The sequence below is a fragment of the Saccopteryx bilineata genome, chromosome 1, assembly GCF_036850765.1.
Source record: "Saccopteryx bilineata isolate mSacBil1 chromosome 1, mSacBil1_pri_phased_curated, whole genome shotgun sequence".
Taxonomy (NCBI): Eukaryota; Metazoa; Chordata; class Mammalia; order Chiroptera; family Emballonuridae; genus Saccopteryx; species Saccopteryx bilineata.
The window spans coordinates 297,039,224-297,065,742 of record NC_089490.1 but is presented as its reverse complement, the minus strand read 5'-3'; the positions used below and the strand labels follow the sequence as shown (position 1 = coordinate 297,065,742).

Genomic DNA, 26,519 nt, shown 5'->3' with positions numbered 1-26,519 from the left:
CTCACTGTGCCTGCCCCTAGCATGTTCTCTTCTTCTCTTATACTTGCCACTACTAATGTTCTGTAAACTGGGGGAAGAAATTGCAAAATGTGCTATAGCTCTACTTAAAATGGGGTTAATAGGTTCTGAGTGAGGATTTCAGAGATTCCCTCTATAATAAAATTAATAGATTATATGCCCATTTTTAACTGCTCACCAGCCTTTCTCACATACTTCTTTGCTCTTAACTAGGTCCCATGAAGTTGAGATAGCCATAAAAACTAGGTCAGCGGCTACTGCTAAGAAACCTTAGAATAAGATTTAATACCAATACAGAATGCTCACAACAAAACTAACAATATAATGTGCAGCCAGTGAATGAGTCAACTCGTTTTTTTTCATCGTTACTCGTTTGCTACCAAGAAAACAAATAAAACAAAACTAAATATCTTCCTCGCAAGAAACTTAATTCCTTACATTTTGAACACTATTTATTGATGAAATTAAGGAATTATTGGAAACTTTCAAGTATAATAAAAGTATTATACTTATTTTTTTAAAGAAAATTCTAGTAGTCACAGAGGAGTTAGTATCAATTTAACCTCCCTGGAAAATTATATACTCTGGACAAAATATTTTCAAAAGAACTAATTGAAGGCACTGGAAAGTGACCAAAAGCAGGCAGAAACTAGAGGAAAGTTGACCTTTGAAAGAAGGGACCATATTACATGAGAATTAAATATAAATGGCTTTTCTTCTGATAGCATCCTGACCCATGAGGCAAGGAGCAGCTGAAACTCAAGCTGAAAGTCACCAGCTTCTTGGCTTTAGAGGTCAGAGTTGATACTGAGGATGTGCAATGAGAAGTAAATCCTGAAGAGAAGAAAGTCACAAAAATAGGAGTGCCCAAACCTGTCCATAATCCTCTGTTGTCCTTGGTTGATTTTTAAATGGCACACACACAGGGTGGACGCCAAAGCATCCAGTAGAAAGCAGCAGCTGGAAAGCTGAAAAGGCTGAGGAACATCTGCAACTCTGCCTTCTGCGTGGAAGAGAGTTGGAACTTGAATATCACAAAGTCAGAGGAACCTGGGAAATATCTCAGGCTTCCCAGTAGAAGTCTATACTGCTCACAAAAATTAAGGGATCAGGGAACATGCAGATGCTCCTGTACTTTCAGCCTTTTGTATGGTGCATTTTCATCAATGAAATAAGAGTTGGTTTTGCATCTCATTTGCATAATCAAACAACTTTCTGTGACTTGTCTTTTACTTTTCTGATGTTCTTGTTTAATTAAAAAAAATCAAATGCTTCTTTTTTTATCGCTTCATATTCATTTTGAAATACCCCCTAATTTTTGTGAGCAGTATATATGAACTACACCTTAACAGAAAAGACTATGTACTGCCTGGACTATAGTGGTACAGTGGATAGAGATTTGACCTGAAACACTGAGCTTGCCAGTTTGAAACCCTGAGTTTGCCCGGTCAAGGCAAATAAGACAAGCAATTAATAAACAACTAAAGTGAAGCAACTATGAGTTGACACTTCTCACTCCCCCTTCCTCTCTCTTCTCTCTCTGTAAAACCAATCATTAACATCTTTAAAAAAGAAGTAAAGACTATGTCTAAAGACTAAGGATTCATCCTAAAAGAAAACCAAAACAGAGCCACTTTATATCTTCGAGAAAAAAAAAACCTTCCAAAAATTTAAAGTGGCTAGTCAGTAAAACTGCCTGCTAGAACAGAATTTACTCTTCAGAAGAACATAACTGAACACAATTGCTATAAAATACCATCTACAACAACCAGTATAAAATCAAAAATTTTAAAAACTAAATATGCAGGAGCATGATTTAAATATTGGAATTAACAGATAAGGATTTTAAAGCAGCTATTGTCAATATATTCAGGGACTTAAAGGAAAAGATGGCCAAACAGAGTGACAAAGTGGGGGATCTCAGCAGAGAAACGGAAGTTATAAAGAAGAACGAGTGGATATTCTAGGACTGAAAGGTAAAATACTGAAAAAAGAAATATTCACTGGATAGCCTTAAAAAGCAGATGAAGTCCATGATTATGAAGACATATCAATAGTAAATATCGCTATTTAAAGAACAGAAACAATACAAAATCAATATACAAAAACCAATTGTATTTCTATATACTACCAATAAACAATTGGAAAATGAATTTTTATTCTGAATTTTACAATAGTGTCAAAAGACATAAAATTATTATCAATAAATGTAATCAAAGATATGCAGGACCACCATACTGAAAACTATAAACATCACTGAGAAAAATTAAAGAAGACCCAAATATATAGAGAGGTATTCCATGCCCATGGATCGGGTAGTTTTAAGCTGTTGATTTTTTCCCAAATAAGTTTATAGTTCAATACAATGCAAATCAAAAATCTCAGGAAGTTTTTTTTCAGAAATAGATAAGTTGATTCTAAAATATATATCAAAAAAAGAAATAACTCAAAATAGGCAAAACTTTCTTAAAATGTAAGAACAAATTATAGGACTCATCTTACCAGATTGCAAGATTTACTGTAAAGCTACATTATTGAAGACAATATGAAATTAGTACAGGAATAGACAAATAGAAGCACTAGAATTGAAAAGCTGACAACAGATATGGTCAACTAATCTTTGACAAGGAAGCCACACAATGGAGAAAGGATAATTCTTCAATAAATGATACTGGGAAAACTGGACAGCCACACGCAAAGGAATGAAGTTAAACATCTATCTTATACCAAGCACAAAATTTAACTCAAAATGTAAGACTGGAAATCATAAAACTATTATAAGAAAACAAGGGGAAAATTCCTTGACATTGGTCTTGGCAATGGTTTTTTGGACATGGCACCAAAAGAACAAGCAACAAAAGCAAAAATAAACAAGTAGAACTATATCAAACTAAAAAGCTTCTGCACAGCAAAGAACCATCAACAAAATAAAAAGCAGCCTATAGAAGGGAAGAAAATATTTTCAAACCTTGTATCTAATGAAAGGTTAATATCCAAAATATATAAGGATCTCATACAACCTGACAGCAAAAATAAAAACAATCCGATTAACAAAATGAGCAAAAGACCTAAATAGACACTTTTTTCCAAAGAGGACATACAGATGGCCAACAGGTGCACAAAAAGGTACTCAACATCACTAATAATTAGGGAAATGTATGTCAAAACCACAATGAGATATCACTTCACACCTGTTGGAATGGTTATTATTGCCTGGTCTATGATGGTGCAGTGGATAATGCATCAACCTGGAATGCTGAGGTTGCCAGTTCGAAACCCTGGGTTTGCCTGGTCAAGGCACACATGGGAGTTGATGCTTCCTGCTCTACTTACCTTCTTTCTCTCCCTCTCTCTCTCTTTCTCTTTCTCCCCTCTCTAAAATGAATAAATAAATTCTTTAAAGGAATGGTTATTATCAAAAAAAAAAAAAGAGAAAGAGAGAGGTATTGGTGGAGATGTGTAGAAAAAGGAAAACTTGTGCCCTGTTAGTGGGAATGTAAACTACTACATCTGTTATGGAAAACAGTATGAAACTTCCTCCAAAAACTACATATCCAGCAATCCCACTTCTGGGTATATGTCTGAAGAAAATAAAATCAGTATCTCAAGAAGATATCTGTACCCCATGATCATTGCATCATGATTCACAGTAACTAAGACATAAAATAAAAATAACTTGTGTCCATTGACAGATGAATGGCTAAAGAAAGTGGATAAAGAAAATATACATATAATATATACATACATATACAAAATTTTTTTCATTTTAAGCCAATAATTATTTTTAAAAGACATTTTTTTAAAAAGACATTAAAAGATTTCAAATATCAACCTAAAAGAATAGGGCAACACGCCAAGTGATGAACACGCTCTCAATCCCCTTTGGGAGCCATCATAATGAACTGATCTAAATCATTCTGGAACCCATTTAAGACAGCTTTTGGAAACTATGCAAGTAATGAGTTTCATATGCTTACTAACTACCAGGAAAAAAAATAAGCATTCCTTGTAATTAGCCTGAAAATATCCCTTCAGGTCTAGAGTTTGAGAATTCAGTTGTCTTATTTCAAGAAATGCCCCATAGTCTTCACAGGTTGGGTCATACTACATCTTATACATTTTGAAGACACTTATCTTTTTAAATCTATTCCATAAGAAAAGTGTCTCACTCCCTTGGGAAATTAAAAGATACTATATATCTTTTTTTAAACATTTAAGGTTGACATCTTCTGCTAATGTAAGGAGACTGGTTTTTCTTAAGAAAGTTACCAAAATTACACAGAGTATTCTAGATGCAGATGTATCCGTATTAACATGGAGGGAGTCCCAGTATTTTGAAAGGCAGAATGATGCTGAGATTAATAAAGATATTGGCCACTATATGAGAGACCCTTGGGTACATGTCTCAGGGAAATGCATTATTTTAACCTCATAGGTATTGCACAACAGCTCAGAAGAATTACAGAATCATGAAAGTTTACAACTGGAAGGGAATGTAGAACTCATATAGTCTAACTATTGTGTAAATGAGAAAGTGAAGCCCACAGCAGTCACCTGGTTCACTCAATGTTGCCCAGATAGTAAAGACACAGCTGCAAAAGGAACTCAAGTCATCTGTCTCCATACCAGCACCTTAACCCTGTGTCAATTTGTTTATCAAGCCCAGCAACTCCCTAAAGACCAAATTCACACCCAGGGATAGTGTACTAAGATTAACAGCCTCTTTTTTCCAAGACTTACTATGACTTCTCTAACATGTGTAAGACTTCCAAGGTGTTACCTGCATATCAGGAGGGAGAAAAAAAATGAATGAGAAAGTTTGCCCTCGCAAATACATTTCTAACTGACTGTCAGAAAAACACGTTCAAAGGAAGGAAGAAGGTAACACTGGATACCAGATTGTTAAAGTGAGCTCCAGGGTTGTTTTAAAAACAATTGTGAATTGACATAAAGGAGGGGGTGGGGGGAGGCTTACTCTTTTTGAGCTTACTGACCATAATGTCAATTTATCATTACTTAAGCATCTGCTGTATTTTTTTAAGAGCTGAGATATGGAAAAATACTAATCAGAGACTGTTCTCAAGGAACTGAGACATCAAATATCACTGTCATCTGATGCAAGGACCCTCCCTCACTCCCAGGGCATAATGAATACATTAAGGAGGCTGGCAGGCAGCTCACATTCTTCCTCCCCACCCACATTACTGCATTCATACTGGGTCCCTATGCATTACCCATTCATTCAACACTGTAGCCTCTTGGTTCCCTAACTACCATTATTTGATGAATTTCATCTCCACTCAGTTTCATCAACTCACTCTCTCACAGAAGTACCCTAGATCAGTGGTCCCCAACGTTTTTGGGGCCACAGACTGGTTTAATGTCAGAAAATATTTTCACGGACCGGCCTTTTAGGGTGGGACGGATAAATGCACAAAATAAAATTATGCGACCGGTGTAAAAACTGTTATTTTTAAATATACTTGTCGAACTTACGAGACAAGCGTCAAGAGTGAGTCTTAGACAGATGTAACAGAAGGAATCTGGTCATTTTTAAAAAATAAAACATTGTTCAGGCTTAAATATAAATAAAACGAAAAAAATGTAAGTTATTTATTCTTTCTCTGCCAGACAAGTACCAAATGGCCGGTACCAGTACCCGTCCGTGGCCTGGGGGTTGGGGACCACTGCCCTAGACCATACATTTCACCTGGAGTTCTTATTCAAATGCAGATTCTGATTCAGTGGGTCTGAGGGATGGGGGCACTAAGGTTCCTCATTTCTACAGTTTCCCTGGTGAGGCTAAGGCGGCTGGTCCATAGACTGCCCTTTGAGTAGCAAGGCCCCAGACCTTATCATCACCTGGAATTGCTCTACTTCCACAAGCCTTGAGAATCAATTTTGATGAGAGTCTCTCTCTCTCACTTCCTACTTTCTTCTGTGTGCAGGACAAGTTCTCTGAACTCCAACTTGACCCTCCTCCACTCCTCTCTATGCTTGGTCCCGCAGAGCTCAGAATGGAGCAGGTCCCAACAGGAGGATGAGGCAGGGTAGACAGTGTGATTCAGGCAGAGGTGCCAGTGGGGAGCTGGGAGCAGCGGCCTGCCACTCAGAGAGGTTGGAATTGGAGATGTAAACATAGGTGTTATCCACACAGAGGTGAGAATCCCACCCAGGTGAGTGGATGTGCAGCCCAGAAGTAATGTTTGGAGAAAAAAGGCCAAGGACAGAACCTTGGCAAACACCAATACTGTGGAGCACGTGGAAAAGAAGAGTCATGAGAGAAGACTAGCAATGTAGGCCGAAGGCTGGGAGACGGTGGTGTCATAGCAGCCAAGGGATGCGCTAATATCAACAGAGGGGGGCTTTTCCAAACTACTCCTCTACAAAATCCCCCATTCATGCCAGGCTGTCTTGTTATTCCCTAAATGTATTTGGTGCAGTCCTACTTCTAAGTTTGGATTCCCTGTTTGCCTCGCTTCAGAGGCTCATCTGTACCCATCTCTTCCTACCCATTCTTCAAGAGACACCCACTGAGTGTGAACTCTCCTCACAGGACCTGGCACAATGCCTGGCCCAAAGGAGGGGCACAGTAGTGTGCACAATGGTATGCATACGGGTTCGACCAATAACCACCCATAGGCTTTGCCATCTGTATGGCAGTACATGGGGTCAGGGGTCAACAAAACTACACGTGCACCTAGATGGCACATGAACTGTGTCTAATATCTGATCTACCCAGGAAATAATGGGACATGTGGTTACTGTTCAATCATGTCACTGCTGAGTACAGAAAAAAATAAAAAACAGCCTTAAACTTAAAAATGAATGTGTGGTGCAGTGAATCAAGTGTCGACCTGGAACGCTAAGGTCACAGGTTCAAAACCCCCGGGCTTGTCTGGTCAAGGCACATACAGGAGTTGATGCTTCCTGCTCCTCCCCTCTTCTCTCTCTCTCTCTCTCTCTCTTCTCTAAAATGAATAAATAAATAAAAATAATTAAAATATATATATATTTGTACATTTTAAAAAATTGAAATAAATGTAATTTGTAGGGCAATGATGGGCAAACAGGGGTGCCAGTCTGACGCAGGGCTACTTACTAATAAGTTAAATCCCTTTGAGGTAGGTAGGATAGGGTAAAAACACAGTTATCTGACTTCAGTGATTCAGCAATTATCCCACATAGAGATAACTGAGTAAAGGAAATAGTTAATACAGGTTCCCTAGTTTAGATCAATTGTCAAACTGTCTGTTTGTTTGCTTGTTTGTTTTAATACTCTGCTTGCCTCCTCCTTATCTTTAAATCACATCCTGTGGGGGTGAGATCTTTAGAACTTTACAAAACGAAGCAAATTGCCCTGGCTGGTAGGCTCAGTGGTAGAGCGTTGGACTGGCATGTGGATGTCCTGGGTTCAATTCCTGATCAAAGCCACAGGAGAAGCAACCATCTGCTTCTCCACCCCTTCCCCAGCCCCTTCTCTCTCTCTCTTTCTCTCTCTCTCTCTCTCTCTCTCTCTCTCTCTCTTTATCTCTTGCAGCAATGGCTCAACTGAGTCAAGAAAGTTGGCTCCAGGTGCTGAGGATAGCTCCATGGAGCCTCTGCCTCAGGTGCTAATAATAGCTCAGTTGCAAGAATGGCCCCAGATGGGGAGAGCATTGGCCCCAGACAGGGGTTGCTGGGTGGATCCCAATTGGGGCGCACGCAGGAGTCTGCCTCTCTCCTCTCCTCTCAATTTGGAAAAGAAGGGAAAAAATTAAATTTTTAAAAAATGAAGCAAATTTTACTCCAGGGGGGAAAAATCAGAAGATAAAGACTAATCCAGAATAATTTCTACAGTTGAGCTCCTTTCAAATTTCCCAACTGGGAAGGGGGTTGAGTCCCCAGCAATATATTATTCTAGTTCCTCTCTTTTTACAATTGGCTGGAGCCCAGAAAGAATGTCATTTAGAACTGCTACTCCACACAGCTTGCAGGCCACAGAGATGTTCTGCTCCCAGCTGCTGGGGCTGTTTTCTTTGGACACTATCACTCCAAGCGCTTAAGCTTATAAACCCCTTTACAATCATTTTTCATAACTTCCAAGAGCAACTCAGTGTGGTTTTCTCCTTTCACAGATTAAAGTCTCTGGCACCCAAGGTGGCATGCCCCGGGGTCATCGATTGTTTTAATGCCCATCCATTAATATTTATTGAACCACTGCCTTGGGCTCCTCCGCCACATCCACCCACAGCGACAGCAGCATCAATGGCCAGGCCTCATGAACCAAAACTCTGCCCTAAGACTTTAAAAACCTGCGGCTGCTGTCAGCATCACACACCAGAGTCCTCTGTTAGTGCAGTGGTGGTGAAGCTGGCAGGGGCCTGTCAGCCTCCCCTCTTCCCAGCTGGAAGGCCAAACATGGGGGCACTCCCTTCTGATGCCTGTCAAACTCTGTGAAAGGCAGAGTCCTCATGTCGCGGCCCTCTTAGTAAAATGCAAAGCTTCGTGTCAGGGACTTCCAGTTCCGAAAGTGCCACAACGCTCCAGGTGGGGGGTGGGCTAAGAACTGTTTGCTGAGCAGAGCTCCCTTGTCCAAAGAATAAGTCCTGGCATTTGAGAGGCTCTCACTTACTCCACCTGACAGTAAATAGCACCTGGAGATTTGTTTACCTTAAGCCTTCCTTTTCCAGGCTCCTCCTTTGAATGCAACATTCTAGTAAAGCTAATCCACTGATCCCTTCAAGAGCTTTGTGTATGTAAATGAGGTCCTTGTGGAGGAGAAGGGGGGATGCTGAGACCCTGAGGCCCCAGGAGCACAGAGGCATGGGGAGGGGGAGATGGTATAACAGCTGAGCCTTTCAACTGCAAAATGGATTACCACACTGCCTTGCTATTTTAGTCCTGCACTTTTGTGTACATTGTCACTACTATTGCAAAGTATCTTTCTAACTGAAATTACATTTCCATATATGATGGGGGAAAAAAAAACCCACAGTGATTGTCTTTCGAAAGGTCAAAGTGAAGCCTATTGTTTAAACAGTCATTTTTCATAAGTATGGCGTTTGGTCCCTGAACATTTCAGATTACAGTACACCAGTTCAATATGCTTTCGCAATTAATAAATCCACACCTGCCAAGATGTGGAAATCACAAATAAATGGCTACTTCCTTATAATCAAGAAAAGAAAAATAAAAAGACCTTTAATCAGGAGAGTCCCAAGTTTTCTTAATATTCTAATTTAGCACAAATAAAGCTATTTAAAAATTATAGGAATAAATGGCTTTAAAGCAATTTCCTCTCTTATTTCAAGAAAATGAAAGTGATGTATTTTGTTTTTAGATTTTAGTAAATCTTTAATTATATTTTGAAAGCCAACTGATATTTCTTTGGCCAGACAAAAAGAAGGGCTTTTAATCAGTCACTCCTCTGGCAGTGCCTAGCCCGCCTGATTACATTTTCCTAATAAAACTAATCTTATTAATAGGCTGGCATGTGAACTCATTATTTTTCTGTTGTTAAACACCAACTTGTGGTTTGCTTTTATTCTTTTAAATACAATTAGCAAAGCTCTCCAGTGCCTGAAAGGGCCTTTTCATTTGGACAAATTATTCTCTGGCTGGCTTTAAAGAAAGGGGGTGAGGGCCAAGAGGGTGGGCAGTGGAGGGGGTTGTCCTTCCACTCCGATGCTGTTCTGCAGACACAAAAGCCTGTTTGTGCGCAATCTCCCCGGAAGTGGGGCACATATGGCCCTTATCGGCTGCAGTTTTATTTTTCTTTCATTATTTTACTGAATAGTTTTTTTAAAATGTAAGAGTGTATAGTTCCAATTAGATGATATTATGTAAAACAAGAGGGCGTGAAGTGTCTGGCCAAGATTTTATTGATGATCTGATCATTTTTCAACTGATGTCAACCTCCCACACTGCTTCTGTGCAAAACCAGTGTCAAAATACACGCCCAGTTTAGACAGCTCGACGGCAGGGCCTCTCCCTCATTGAAGGAAATGAGAGCGTTGTTTTCCAACATTTTGGACTTTCCAAAACGTAATGCCTGGCCTATCTAAACAATGGTTTATTAAACCCTGTCTCTGTCCAAATACCTTGGCCCAATGAATCGCCGGCTCCCCGGACTCCCGTTTCACAAGCAGTGTCGGAGGGAGACCTGGGAGAGAGGGACGGCGGGGACTCATCCCACCCTCCTGACAATAGTGCTGGGCTTCAAACACTGCCGGGATATTTGTTTAATTAGTTAAATGTTCAACTTTTAAATAAGGAGAAAAAACAAGCTATGGGTGGCCCGCTAACCTCAAACGAGCAAATATCCAAGGTTATAAAATCATCCCCTGCTCAGAATACTTGGTTAGAAATAAAAACAGCATTTACCAAATACAACCCCAAGACAAGAACAGAGGTCGCATTAAGAAGTATGAAACTGAATTTGAAAGCTACAGTGCTAAGGATGCGCATTACTGCATTTTAAAAAGTGGGCTCTACACACTCTTTAAAACTAAAACGCCTTTCTCTAACAACAATAACAACAAAATGCCATCTTTGAGATTAATTGGAGAAATACTAAAAAAAGAAAAAGGAAAAAAAAAACCCTTCTCATACGCTTTTAAAAACCAGGCTGTAATTTTGTGTCTGCAAAACTACACTTGCATCTGTAGCCTTACAAACGCAAATTGGACAGAACACATTGCAATTACTTACTTTGTGTACACAAAGGTGAGTTTTGCACATACAAACAGTTACACGCCATAGAATGGTGACCAGTTTGGAGCTGAAGAAAAGTTGGTTCCTTGTATCTTAGAGTTGGAGTAACAAAAATTTCCAAGAGTTTTCTGATGTACTGTTACAAGCAGCAGTATACCTTATTGTAATAAAACCCTCCTAACCTGGGGAGGGGATTGGGGAGCGGGGTGTGATGATTGTTTCACTGATCTTTCAATAAAGGATAAGTAAAGCCCATACCCAGATAATGACAATGAAATGCAGCCTCTAACTTAAGAGTAAAGTTACAAAAACATGTTGTTGTTTTTTCACCCGGGGTTTACTCACTCCAATTGAGCCATGATGCAGGAGAGGAAGGGGGGGGGGGAATGAGAGGGGGAGGAGTGGAGAAGTAGATGGGTGCTTCTCCTGTGTGCCCTGACTGGGAATTGAACCTGGAACATCCACACACCAGGCCAACACTCTACCACTGAGCCAACCAGCCAGGGCAGAAAGACACTTTTAACTAAAAACAGAAACCTGGGAATGAAAAAAAGCCCTTAGAGGTGGTGGTCTATATTTGGGGTTTTCCAACAGAGAAACTCTAAGAAAAAGGGGCCAGTCAAGGGGTACTCAGCCCAAGTACACTGCTCTAGTCCAGGGTCAAGAGCTCTGCCTTCTGTCCTACAGCTCTGTTCAGATGGATGGACTTTGGCTTTACTATGATGCTGTCTGCAACCTTGGAGATTGCCGGGAAGTAGACCCTATTCAGAAGAGATGGTCCCTGCTGAGCCCCACATGGGAACTCTCTTAACATTATGTCTTCAAAAGTTTTTCAACTTTTTTTCCAAAGTATTTTGTTTTACAATGAAAGGATCTTAATAGATTCTAAAAAGGGGGTGAAAGTTCTACAACTGCATTATAATAAATTACCAAAAACCTGTCAGGACACAGATCCAATTATTCTTATGTAAGTTTCCCATTTTTTAGCTTTAAAACTGAGTCAGCTTGGCTTTTAAAAATCCACTTTAAGGCCCTGGCCAGTAGCTTAGTGTATAGAACTCTTGCCCAGCATATGGATGTCCCGGGTTCAATTCCGATCAGGGCACACAGAAGAAATAACCGTCTGCTTCTCCTCACCTCCCTACTCCCCTCCCTATCCCCCTTCTCTCTCTCTTCCCCTCCCACACCCAGTAGTTCAATTGGTTTAAGTGTGGCCCTGGGTGCTGAGGACAGCTCAGTACTCGAGCATTGGTCCCTGATGGGGTTGCCAGGTGGATCCCGATCCCAGTCAGGGCACATGTAGGAGTCTGCTTCACTATTTCCCCTCCTCTTACCTAAAAAAAAAAAAAAAGTAAAAGAAGAAAGAGGAGGAGGTGAAGAAGGAGGAGTAGGAGAGGAGAGGAAGGAGGAGGAAGAAGAGAAGAAGGAGGAGGAGAAGGAGGAAGAGGAGGAGGAGGAAGAAGAAGAAGAAGAAGAAGAAAAGAAGGAGGAGGAGAAGGAGGAAGAGGAGGAGGAGGAGGAGGAGGAAGAAGAAGAAGAAGAAGAAGAAGAAGAAGAAGAAGAAGAAGAAGAAAAAGAAAGAAAGAAAGAAAGAAAGAAAGAAAGAAAGAAAGAAAGAAAGAAAGAAAGAAAGAAAAATCCACTTTAAAACCTAAATTTCTACTTACACAGATAGTAGGATTCCTAGATGATGTTCCTATAGATGCTCTTTATTTCAAATGAAAGTGGCATAGCGCCGTATTGGAAGAAATAGTTTAGACCTGAATGACAAACCTGTAAAAGAGCAACCCTTTCCTTAGGGAATGTATATTATTGTTAATATATGTGGCTTTTGTATAATTGCTTTCAAACAATCACAGAAGTGAGGTGTGTCTGTGAGGGTAAAAAAGTAAACACCAAGCTAGTAGTACATCAAGAAAACCATAGCGACTAGCAAGGAAACTATAACCCGAATGGGAGCTAGAGCATTCTGGCCCCGAAAAATGTGCTGGCTCCCTTTCTACAACACTCACTCTCTCTCCTTCTTCCTTCTTTGGTTATAATATAAGAAAATTAATCCCTCACCTCTCATCAAAAAAAGAAAGATGGCACCACCATGTGAACGCTTGCATGGCATTGAGATTCAAAAGTCCAGAGACTTCTGATAAATCACAGCCATTTAACACACATTCCCTACTACTCAGCCAGAAGAAAGGATGAAATACTGCCACTTGGGACAGCGCGGACCTGAGAGGATCATACTAAGCGAAGTAAGTCCGACAGGAAAGAACCATATGGTCTCCCTCATGTGTGGAATATAAGACAGAAAGCAACAAATGAAAAAATAAAACAAACAAACTTATAGGCACAGACAACAGTACAGTGGTTACCAGCGGGAGATGGGAGGTGAGAGAGGATATAGAGAGTAAAGGGAGCAAAATATTTATATATAGTGACATAAGACTAGACTTTGGGTGGTGGGCACACAATGCAATATAATTTTATTAACCAGTATCAACTCACTAAATGTAATTTTATAAAATAATATTTTCTCAAAAATCCTTACTAAAATGACAATAAATAAATTTTTTAAGGTGTAAACATACAACTCGAAAATTTTTTTTTTTTTTTTTTTTTTTTTTTTCTGAAGCTGGAAACAGGGAGAGACAGTCAGACAGACTCCCGCATGCGCCCCACCGGGATCCACCCGGCACGCCCACCAGGGGCGACGCTCTGCCCATCCTGGGCGTCGCCATGTTGCGACCAGAGCCACTCCAGCGCCTGAGGCAGAGGCCACAGAGCCATCCCCAGCGCCCGGGCCATCTCTGCTCCAATGGAGCCTTGGCTGCGGGAGGGGAAGAGAGAGACAGAGAGGAAAGCGCGGCGGAGGGGTGGAGAAGCAAATGGGCGCTTCTCCTGTGTGCCCTGGCCGGGAATCGAACCCGGGTCCTCCGCACGCTAGGCCGACGCTCTACCGCTGAGCCAACCGGCCAGGGCTCAACTCGAAAATTTTTAGCCTGACCTGTGGTGGCGCAGTAGATAAAGCGTCAACCTAGAATGCTGACATCGCCGGTTCGAATCCCTAGGCTTGCCCGGTCAAGGCACATACAAGAAGCAACTACTATGAGTAGATGCTTTTTACTTCAACCCCCTCTTTCACACTCTCCCTCTTCTTGTCCCTCTCTCTTTCTCTGTCTCTATCTCTCTAAAAACCAATAAATAAAATCTAAAAAAAAGAAGAAAAAATTTTAGAAGTTGGAAAGGGATAACTGACTCCACAGATCCAAGACACCAAAGTGTCTCCGTGGCAGAGAACTCCAGCCAGAAGCCAGTCCAGAGGCTCTAGAGGCAGAGGCAGTAGTCACCTCCGGAGGTGAGGATGCTGGGGGCGGGGGTGGGGGGTTGGAAATAGCAAGCTTAGCAGGAAATCCATATAAGGAGCACTGAAATGCCCCTCAACCCCCAACCTTACAGAGGAGAAACTGCCCTTTCCCAACCAGGCAGAGCCAGGAGATTTATTGTCTGAAGATGCTGACATAAAGGTCTGAGTGGGCAGGTACGGGGCACAGCAGGAGACCTGGTGAAGCATAAAACTGAAACTTGAGATTTAAGTAAAAAGTCTGTAATCCTGATAGTGAAACTGCCTGTCCTTGAATGCAGGGAGGCCCCCAGGATGTGTGACTCTCAAGAAAGGGTTTGGGTGACAACTTTTTAGTGAAACTGACCAGCCTAAGAGAGAAAAACCTCCAGATAACTATATTCAGAATAACCCTTTGCAAAAGCTGGCTTGACCCCTTATTACCACGCAATAAAGTCTACCACTAGGTACATTCCCATACACACAGACATTCTGAAGAGCTCTTGAATGGCTCAGCCTTAAATATAAACAGACAGCTATGGATTACCAATAGTTTAAGAAAAGCTTCTAACATGAAAGAGAAAACAATCAAAACTATTATTTTAAAAAGGAATTTGAAAGAAATAAGCAATGCAAGAAGTAAAAGAAAACTTCAAAAAAATAACCTTATTAACAAATATAGATACCAGCAATTATAAGAAGCCCATTTGTTTCATAAGCCTTTAGGAAGAAAAATGATGACATTCCACCAATTGTAAAATGAATACCAACTTTAGATAAGTTGAAATGTAAGGAAAGTGCATTCTAGAACTAATGGAAGGGTATACACTGAAAAATAAGATATCGCATCAAGGAAGCAAGGTCAGGGTGTGATTTTTTTTTTTTTAAAGGAGAGGCACTCAGAAAATATGAGGGAGCTCTTGGGAATTAAAAATATGATAGCAGAAATTAAAAATTCAATAGACAGGTTGGAATATAAAACTGAGGCAATCTCTCAAAATGTGAAAGAAAAAAGCAGAGGTGGCAAATAGGAGAGAAAATTTAAAAATTAACTTAAGAGAGCTAACGTCCAACTTTGACATTTACAGAAAGAACGAAGTGCCCAGCACAAACACCCACATCAACACACACCATTGTTAAATTTCAGAGCACCAGTGAGTCAGCTGTCTGCCTATCTGATCTTCAACTCATTCCCCTCCCTACACTGACTTTGCTTTAGAGTAGGAGGACCCTTCCAGGCTGCATTTCCTTATCAGCTGACCTCTGCTTGGTTCCGACAGGAAACTCGATGAAAAAGCCAGGAAAAATGGGACAGCCAGGATGTTTCTTCGTCTCTCTTTGCATTAGGCACCGTCTCTGGCAGGGGCCACGTTCCTCCCATGTTTCTAGCTCTCATGAGAGCCCTAACTCTTGGACCCTGGTAAAACTGCCTCTTCCCTGGTCCTTCTTATTCTGGAGCTGGTTGTGGCTTTTTGCTGCTGCTCATCTCTGACTTGCTTTACTCTTCTATTTGGCACTTCAGCTCTTCTGACATCTTAAAGTTAGTTTCTCCTATTAAATTTCTTCTGTTGAATTACCTTGTGTAAATTCTATTTTACTGACTAGATCCTGACTGATACAATCAACAATACAGAGAAAATAGTAAAGGTTTCTACAGATAGACAAAAAGAAAGGAGCATGGCCTGACTAGATGGTGGCGCAGTGGATAGAGCATCGGACTGGGATGCAGAGGACCCAGGTTCGAGACCCTGAGGTTGCCAGCTTGAGTGCGGGCTCATCTGGTTTGAGCAAAAGCTCACCAGCTTGGACCCAAAGTCTCTGGCTCGAGCAAGAGGTTACTCGGTCTGCTGAAGGCCTGTGGTCAAGGCACATATGAGAAAGCAATCAATTAACAACTAAGGTGTCACAACGAAAAACTGATGATTGATATTTCTCATCTCTCTCCATTCCTGTCTGTCTGTCCCTGTCTGTCCCTCTCTCTGACTCTCTCGCTGTCCCTATAAAAAAAAAGGAAAAGAAAAGTAGCATGAAAAAGATAAATAATCAGAATGGTAGCACCACAAGCTGTGATACAAGACAACTGTACCTGAAATTTTGAGGGTAAATCACCTTCACACTAAAACTTTAATACCAAACTAAATAGTCAATAAAATATAAAAATAAAACAAAATGGTTTTGATATTCAAAGCCTCAAAACATATTCCACTTATACCCTCTTTTTCCTTCAAAACTAAGGTGAAATTTCAACAAAGAAGGAGCTCGATACCCCAGAAAAAGAGCCTCCGATACAGGAGAGAACTGAAGGCTGCTATTAAAGCAAGCAATTACTCTCAAAGGGGCCAAGAAGACAAAGAGCTAAAACATAATTACTTAAAAGTTTTGACAGAAAGAATGAGAATGAAATAGTAGGAGCTACAGGAAAGCAGATCTTAAAAAAGAAGAAGAAATTATTAACTCCAAAGAAAACAAAAAGCTACACAAGAAAGAAAATGTAGCCCTAGAGCACTACACAGTTCTGTCATAAATATAACTATAGATGGCCGTAATAATATCAAAAGCTCTGTATACATAATGGGGGTTTTTCTTTAGGTTTTATTTTGTGACCATACCTTTAACCAAAAACTGTGTTATAAAATATTGGGAAGATGAGAGGAAAAAGAAGTATTGGTAGAGGAAGAGTATGTAGGGAGATCAAGAGACATATCAAAACTTTGAATATCAAAAGCAGCAATAAAAATCAGCTTCTTTAGAAACATGGAGAGAAACAGCATAACAAGCCAACAGAAACATTAAGGATTATTGCCTCTAAGGAACAAGAGTCAGAAGTGAGGAAGAGCAAATAGAACACGTTTGTCTTAACTCTAAGAGTACCATGAACATGTTTTTCATTCAGTGTGGGTCTTTTCATTCGTGTGTTCAGTCTGGGAAAGCCATGCATTATTTTGATTTAAACAATAACATCAGGGAAAGAAGGTGAGCTTCACGCAAGGGCAAAACCAACTATTAAAGGGCGGGCCAGTGAATGGGTCTCAGAAGTGGAGTCTGGGGCAAGGCCAAGAGTGGGATTTACAGGACCAAGAGGTCAGAGAAGCTGACAGAGGGGCAAAGATGTCTCCAATGTTGGCTCTGTGCAAACTGAGAATTAGTAGCAGGGACAAATTTAAGTCTACCTCTTAAAGACATAATGTGAAAACTCTGGGAATTGGAAAGACTGGACTGACTCCCTAGTCCAGAATGAAGAAATAAAGAAATGAACTTGTATCTTTTTCATCTCCAAAATAAAAGTACTGGTTTTAGAAGGTGAAATTAGGAAATAACAGAGCATTTAGGTGTTTCTTCATTTTATTCCGGGGGAGGGAGTCTTCAATGTAGCCCCTGCATGTACAATGATGTGTCCTGTCCATGGGAATAAATCAGGCTTGAGGCAAACACTGGGCAAATGGCATGTTGATCAGCCACTGCCTAGGTCAACGATTCTCACCTTTGGTGACACTGACCCCATTCAGAATCAGATGAGGGATGTTGGCTTTTCTCTCCAGAAATATACACATGTACACTTATGCACAAAATTTTGTACATAATTATAAAGAATCAATGCACCCTAAGTCAAGAAACCCTCATTCACTTAAAGAGGTCATGGAAACTTGGATGAATCTGGAAGTAGCTTCCTACTACAGTGAACCCAGTCTGCTGTGTTTAATTTCATGTCTCTGGTAACATGGATATTTTCAGACATATGCCACAGCTGCTCTGTTACAAGATAAATCGTCCAGACCTCCGTGAGTACCAGTTTGTCTGAGTGCTCTACACTGAGGTACATGACGGTTTATGCCCATGCTAGCACAGGAATGAAGTTCTCGTGGGCTCCCAAAGCTCACAGGCATTGCTATTTTTATACTCGCTTCGGTATTTGTTAGGTGATGAGGATCCCACCCGAGATGGACCACTGTTTGGTCCAGGATCAAGCTCACAGTCATGCTCCCTGGAGGACTCAATAAAAGCATCTGATGAGCTAGAAAATGACGGTTTACACTTCAGGAGAAAACAGATAGCTGCAAGTGAGGAGGAGACAGAGCCTGGCCAGACTCTATCAAGTGTGTGAAAGAGTCAAGAGAAACCGATATCTTAAAAGTGTGTATTTGGGCCGGCAGGATGCAAAGGAGGGAAGACGTACTACAGCCTGCGTTGCCTGCCAGGTTCTCTTGTAGGGCCTAAGACACCTAATCTTTGGGTCATGGGTTTACCCTCACATTGGGCACTTGTTATTAAAAAGGTCAGACTGATGTAGTGGAAAAAGAAAGTCACTGAACCAGGAGTCAGGGGATGCAACTAATCCTGGCTTGGCCACCACACAGCGCATTCTAAAATCAAACACCAGAGCTCTAGAATTGGAACCACTTGCGTGGCAGAGGCCAAACTCCTCCATTAAGGTACCCTTGAGTGAAAGGTGCCGCCCAAGTGGGCCACCCAATAAGAACCAGTAGGGAAGCCCGGGCAGGCTCTTGGCAAACACCGTCTGGGCCACGCTGAGAGCCCACTGATACTTGAGGACCTCTCCAATGGGGCTTGAATTCTCTCTTTAGATTTCTGATGACCCCCTCAAAGGGTCTTCGGAACCCTCATTGTGAAAGCCCACTACTGCCCCCCAAAAAAACACCACCTCACACGGTATACCATAAACGGAACTCCTGGCTTTGTGTACCCAGTAAGGTCCAGGGATAGGACTCTGTCGCCACCCATTGTTGTTGTCTGATGGCAGTGTGCTAGTTACATTTGGAAAGGCCCCCTCAGCTCCTGGGCCTCAGCTTCTACCACCTCACAAGGAGTGGGTTCCTCTAGGTCTTCTGGTTCAATAGTAACTAAAATAATGAGCATAGTAATAATAACTTACTTTTATTGGCTGCTTCCTAAGTGCCAAGCATATAGGAAGGAAATGCTGAAAGTGAGCAGAAATAGACATGTTTCCTGCTCTCACTGAGTTGACAGTCTGGTAGAAGAGGCCCAAGTTACTTAGAAAATCCCACCCATATGTGTGTGATGACAACCTGTAAGGCATGCTGTGAGGGGAAGGGACCGAGTGCCATGAAACAGTCCGGAGTGCCAGGAAGGACTTTCCTGAGAAGGTGACATCTAAGTTAGAGTCTGGAGGGTGAGTGGGAGTTCTAGGTCCATTAAGCATGCAAGAACATCATATCCATTCGCCAGAGTATAAGAAGCAAAAATAAAAGAAATACTAGCTACCATCCATTGAATATTTACTAAGGGCCTGGTATTGTGTTCAATATTATGTGTATATATAATGCTAAAGTTCTTTCAACAGCTTTCTCAGTTAAAAATTTATTCTACCCATTCTATAGTCAGGAAACTAAGGTACAGAATTTCAGAAATGTGCCCAAGATAAGAGCAATAAAAGGCAGAGCCAAGTTTATGAAACCCTAAGCTCGCCTATTTAACCACTAGGACATACTGTCCCCAGTGGTGGCCACTGGGCTCTATTAAAAAACAATGTATCAGAATGGAATTGCTTTCCACTTGGTTCACTAGTAAGAGGACAAAGGTATTTTTAAAAAATATTATCATATTACCAATAGATGTGGAGAAACTGTCATGAGATACATATACTAATAACTAGATCATCACAGTACATGCAACACCCATAGCCCAAGTGAGAGCCCAGCCCTGAGCAGTCTTATTTTCTATCACATATCACACCACACATGCACCCACCCAACCACCCACTAGAGATGAATAAAACAAGAGTGGATATCTGAGCCAGAGATGCCAATCTACAGGCTATAAGAGCCTCTGAGACCACCCAGCCTAGCAAACTTGTATAGGCTCAACCATAATTATATTCTCCAAAATATGGCCTGGGAAATAGAGGAGCTCAAAGTCCTCAGGTACAGAGAGACCAAAGTTCTTCCCAGAGATTATTAAAATTAGAAAAATCCAGTAATGCAACTCAGCACAATGTGCAAACTTATATTTATAAGATGAATCAGCCCTGGGGCCATGGCTCAATTGGAGCAAGTTGGCTTCAGGCGCTGAGGATGGCTCCATGGCTTCCACCTCAGGTGCTAAGAAGAGCGCAGTTGCTGAGCAACAGAGCAAGGACCCAGATGAGCAGAGCATCACCTCCTAGTGGGCTTTCCAAGTGGATCCCAGTAGGGGCCCATGCTGCTGTCTGTCTCTCTGCTTCCCCTCCTCTCACTGACTATATATATATATATATATACATATATATATATACTATGTGAGGTGATGGATGTTAGCTAAATTAACTGTGATAACCACTTCACTGGATGTATATATCAAATCATTATGTTGTACACCTTAAACTTATACAATGTTATATGTCAATTATATCTCAACAAAACTGGGGGGAGGGGAGTGGGAAACTACTAATGCAGCAAACTACACTATAAAATAATAAAGGGGAGAAACTGATTATCTCAATAGATATATAAAAAATATCTTTGATAAAATTCAATACTCCAGCCTACACAGGTGGTAAAATTGCTTAGAACTTAATACACAAACACATACACACGTGTGTGTGCGTGCACACACAAATAAAATTGAGGAAATCTGAGTAAGATCAGTGCATTGAATTAGCGTCTAGATCCATTTGTGATCTTATATATAATTTCCAAAATGTTACCACTGGGAGAAACTGGCATGTATACAAGCAACTGTATTGTATCTTAAAACTGCATGTCGCCCTGGCAGATTGGCTCAGTGGTAGAGCGTCGGCCTGGCGTGAGGAAGTCCCGAGTTCGATTCCCCACCAGGGCACACAGGAGAAGCACCCATCTGCTTCTCCACCCCTCCCCCTCTCCTTCCTCTCTGTCTCTCTCTTCCCCTCCCGCAGCCAAGGCTCCATTGGAGCAAAGATGGCCCGGGCACTGGGGATGGCTCCTTGGCCTCTGCCCCAGGCGCTAGAGTGGCTCTGGTCGCAACAGAGGGACGCCCCGGAGGGGCAGAGCATCGCCCCCTGGTGGGCAGAGCGTCGCCCCTGGTGGGCGTGCCGGGTGGATCCCGGTCGAGCGCATGCGGGAGTCTGTCTGACTGTCTCTCCCCGTTTCCAGCTTCGGAAAAATAAAAAAATAAAAAATAAAAAAACTGCATGTAAATCTGCAATTATCTCAATTAAAAAGTCAATATCTTAAAATAAATAAAAAGATTAGAGATGGAGATTGAGGGAGGATAGAAAGAGGGAAAGGAGAGAGGTGGAGGAAAGGAGAGGAATAGACTTATGAAAAACAAAATTTCATTAATCCAGCAGAAGTTAGTAAATTAAAAATATAACATAATAACTTCACTTTAAAAATCTACTCCATCTTTCCAATGTTTCAATATAACCTTATTAAAAATTTTAAAGTTTAAAATTTTTGCATTTTGAGTTTACAGGCTGCCAACATACTGATATGATGAATGTGATATTAACATAAAGTTATGACATAGAATCAGGGATATAATAAAATTTATAATGCTTGCAATAAAATCCTGTGTCCAAAGTCTTCCCTTAACCTACATTATATAAACTGTGATGTTTGTTGTGTTTTGTTGCAGTTATCCTATAATATAAGGTGTAATTTTGCCAAAACAAAACTTCATCAGCAAAGAATAAAAGGGAACTTTCACAATTTCATAAAGACTTTCCCAAAAACCCTACAGTAAACATCATGCTTACTCGGTGAGATGAACAGATATCAAATCTGTTATATGTTCTTCATATTAAAGTTAAGAACAAGGCAAGGATGCCCACCATCATTGCCTATATTTAATTCTGTTTTGGGATCCTAGCCAGTTCCATAAAAGGTTTCAATTTAATTAATTATACTTTATTGTATTTAACATACTTAATTAAGCATACTTAGAAGAATGAAAAGAAAAATATTTGTCCCCATTCACAGACCACGTGACTGTTTAGAAAACATGTGGTAAATTTTTCACCCCATCAGAGAGTCTATCAGCGTTTCTGGATGTGAGATCCAGAGCAAGGGTTGAAGAGCCCACGATGGGTGTCACAAACTTAAGTTCTACGTAAGCAGATGAGTACAAGTTAGAGAAACACAAAGACCTAGAAAAGATCTGAGCCTTAGAATGAAGACCACCAAGTCTTGCCGGCCTTGGTAAGCATGTCCTGCTGCATTTGATCAAGGTGCAGCACATGTGAGTCCCAGCCACACTAGCTCCTGGTTCTTGGGCATCCATATTTCCGTCTTCCATTATGGTCACCACAACCATCTGTCTGCCCTGCCCTGACAAACAGCTGCAGCAGGCACTCAAGAGAGCCTCAGTAAAACATCATGGATATGAAAGACCAAAGGCACATCTTCAGAACTGCAGAAAGTTATTATAATGTTCATTTCTATTTATTTATAAGTCAGTTTGAGATGATCCCGCCATCAGAGAGAAGCAGTATTGTAATCTATGACTACGAATAATCTCTAAGGCACTTGGTTTGGACTACATTATGGATCTTTGTAGTAGGGATAACATCCCAATGAGATTCTTCTTGACTACTCTTAAAATAAGATTTACTATTCTGAATACAGAAAAACTGATAACCAAAAAGAATCAGCCAGCAGTGTGTTGGATTCGCAACTTTTGCCCAAAGAGTATCATTGCTTCGAACAAGCCATACTGAAGTACTTGAACTTTCAACAACCTCAGGAAGGATGCAGACATAAACGCCACCATTACTGAGCTAGTTTTTAAGCCATGAAATTAATAGAAACCTGGTAAAGTCAAATAATACAGTGGCATATGGGAAAGACTTAGATGGTTTTAATTTGGCTCAGGTCACCTTAGCCAGTGCTACTTAAGGAAGCTCAGAGCCTTTGTGTTCTCTTCTCCTGGGGCAAAGGACCTAGATGATGACAATACTATTATAGGTTTCCTTAAACCTGGGCTCTATTTCCGTAGGCCTATTTTTGTCACAACTCTGAACACACTGTGCAATATAGTAGCCACTAGTCGCATACGGCTACTGAGCCCTTGAACTGAAGGTACACTGTAAGGGTAAAATACACACTGGATGTCAAAGACTTTGTACAATAAAAAGTATATACAATCTTATTCATAATTGTAATATTGATTAATGTTGAGATAATATTTTGATATGTGAGTTAAATAAAATGTCTTATTGAAATTAATTTCACCTGGTTATTTGAACTTTTTAAAATGTGGCTGATTTGTGGTTCACATTGCATAGCTCAGGGACAGTCCTGACTTAGAAGGTCAAAAGGCATTTTAAATTATGTATGTATATAAAATATATAACACTTAAGACATTGATAAATAAGACCTTTTATAGGTCATTTGATAGCAAATTTCTGTAAGGTCAAGTATAATATTACAGCAATAGTATAAAAGATGCATCATTTTTTGAGTTCCAACTTTTTGAGAGGAATACTGCTAAATGCTTCAGATAGATTATCTGTAATCCTCCCAACAGGGAGAAATAATTTGGATCAGAGAGACTAAGTAATTTGCCCCAGATCACACAGCTAAGAAGTGCTAGATTCAGGCTCTGAATGGGGGTCTATTTGAGACCAATGCCTATACCCTGTAGTACTTCAAGGAAAGAAATTGAGAGAGGCCCTGTTTGGAAGTAACCATCTCTTGTGAACTTGGTCACTACTCACCTTGGGCAGGGACTATCCAAATCATAAATCTGTCATTAAGAAGGTGCTCCCACAGAGACCGGACTGGTGATTGCCAAAGGGAAGGGGGTTCGGGAGACTGGATGAAAGAAGTACTAATTGGTAGAAACAGAATAGTCACAGGGAGTATGATACTAAGTGAAATAAACCAATCAGAGAAAGACAAGTACCATATGACTTCACTTCCATGTGGAAGTTAGTTCCAATGAACTAACAAACAAAATAGAAACAGACTCATAGACACAAAGAACAGACTGACAGCTGAAGAGAGGGGAGAGGGGTTGGGGTCTGGGGGAAAAAGGTGAAGAAATTAAGAAGCACTAAATGGTAATTACAAAATAGTCATAAGGATATAAAGTACAGCAGTGGTCCCTAACCCCCAGGCCGTGGACCAGTATCAATTCGTGGGCCATTTGGTACTGGTCCACAGAGAAAGAATAAATAACTTACATTATTTCCGTTTTACTTATATTTAAATCTGAACAATGTTTTATTTTTAAAAAATGACCAGATTCCCTCTGTTACATCTGTCTAAGACTCACTCTTGACACTTGTCTCGGTCACGTGATACATTTATCCGTCCCACCCTAAAGGCCGGTCTGTGAAAATATTTTCTGACATTAAACCGGTCCGTGGCCCAAAAAAGATTGAGGACCACTGAAGTACAGCATCAGGTAATAATCAATAATAATATTGTGGTAACTATGTATAGTGCCAGGTGGGTACTAGAAGTATCTGGGCAGAATACTTTGTAAAGTATATGATTGTCTAATCACTATGCTGTACACCTGAAGCCAATATTAAATAATACTGAAAGTAGGCTGTAATTGATAAGTTAAATACTTTTTTTTTAATTAAGAAGGTGTTCCTATTCTGCTCTGGATACTGAACAGTTCTGAACACCAGTACACCTACCCCACCATCCTGAGGGGTCCACTGCTCATCCTGCTCCAAAAAAAAAGGAGGCATGAGAGGCCCACAGCAACAAGGGCCAGAGACAGCAAAACAAGGGCCCCAAGTGAGGTGTGGCCAGCTGCCTTCGGGGCCACCAATTAGCCGAGTCCCTCTGTTGAATCCATAGCCCGGCCTAACCTTCTGACTCTGGTCCACTCTTGGAAAATGCCTCAGTAACAGCAGCACTAATTGAGTGGGAAGCTCTGGAACACTTGGGTAGGAAACAGCTTACAGCCAAAGGGGCAATGACACAGCCACAAGAGAGACGCAGACTCGCCATAGAGCTAGGACAGAATGCCAAAGGAAAGAGTCTTCTAAAACCCAAAATATCGTCTGCCACCAAGCTTTGGAAAAATTAGGTATGCAAAACCCTGGCAGGCTTTCATCCATCTTCTCCCCCAACACGCTCTGAGCCGGCTAAGTGATGGAAGTCTACAGACATCTGCTCAGCATTACCACAAGTACCCACAAAAAGCCATTTTCCTTCCTGCAGCAGTTGGAAAAGCGTTAAGTGCAGGGTGGGGGTGATGGGGGTGTGGTGGGGGAGGGAGGGAGGAAAGCTGGCCAGAAAAAACACACACACACACACACACACACACAGAAAGCACAGTGATGTTCAGACATGAACCTAGGAATTTCTGAATGGTTCAGAATGGGACACTTTGTCACCTCTGATTTAATTAGAAGACTGTTTTCAGAATGCTGAAGGTCTAGGCTCGTAATCGAGCACTTACGTAATCCTCCTCATTGAGCCCTTGTTTCTCAACAGAACTTTTCACCTCCATGGAAAACTTCTCAAACTCAGGTTTCACTGTCCTCAGTAGAGTGATTGTTTGGAGGGATGAGTACGCCTGCTTAGCTTCAAAGTCGTGTTTGTCTCCTCTCTTCCACGAGCCATCTCCTATGGGAGAAATAAAAATACTTATCATTCCAAGCCAGTCACCATAAAGGGGCCATTCTACCTCTTCAAATGCAATGTGTCTCAACACGTTACTCTTGGCAGCTGGGGCAAGAGGCATTGTCATAGTTCTGCACTCAGGTATACTGTGACAATGTCAAGGTCCTCAAAGGAGAAGAAGGCCCTTTGGACATATGTTCCTTTGAAATGTGAGAGAAAGGCAATGTGGTGTTCACTACCTTCTAATAACCATGGGACTGTGATTCTCAGCCCCCAAGAATTGCAGCGTGGCAAGGATAAGACCTAAGCTTTCTTCCTCCTTGTTCACACTCCATTTTTAATGCCTACAATCAACTATGGAGGTCAACCAACTTGCTTTAGGGCAGTGGTCGGCAAACTCATTAGTCAATAAAGCCAAATATCAACAGTATAACAATTGAAATTTCTTTTGAGAGCCAAATTTTTTAAACTTAAACTATATAGGTAAGTACATTCCTTATCAAGGTAGCACCTGCACGTGGTATTTTGTGGAAGAGCTGCACTCAAGTGGTCAAAGAGCCGCATGTGGCTCGTGAGCTGCAGTTTGCCAACCAGGGCTTTAGGGCAACAAATCAGATTCTGATGCTATGCAGGTGTGGTGGCAGGAATGGCTCTGTATGACAACAGAGATGCACAAGTATGATAAAATCGACACTGTTAAAAAAGTTAGAGGTTACAGCTAGTTCTTGAGATATTTCTGGAATCCCTTCGGAGTGAGAAGTAGCTTAGGTGGATGTGAGGACTTGTATCTCTAGTGCTGGCAACATCACTAAATTATTTATTGGACAGTGCTCACCATTGCATCAGTAGTAATAAATGAAAATTGCTAACATGCATTGAGCAGATATACAATAATAATCTCTATTTAATGAGCACTTTATATTTAGAAACTCACTTAATCCTCACA

At 41.0% G+C, this 26,519-nt stretch overlaps 1 protein-coding gene across 2 annotated transcripts in view; it reads right to left on the bottom strand.

Annotated features, from left to right (window-relative positions):
- The window catches only part of NPR3 (natriuretic peptide receptor 3), a 73,105-nt gene that overhangs the window by 27,121 nt on the left and 19,465 nt on the right, over positions 1-26,519 (bottom strand). For both annotated transcript variants that reach the window (XM_066244265.1, XM_066244266.1), the window contains exon 3: positions 25,410-25,576. In XM_066244265.1, coding sequence (XP_066100362.1) covers positions 25,410-25,576 — 167 coding nt within the window. The remainder of the gene's footprint in view (positions 1-25,409; positions 25,577-26,519) is intronic.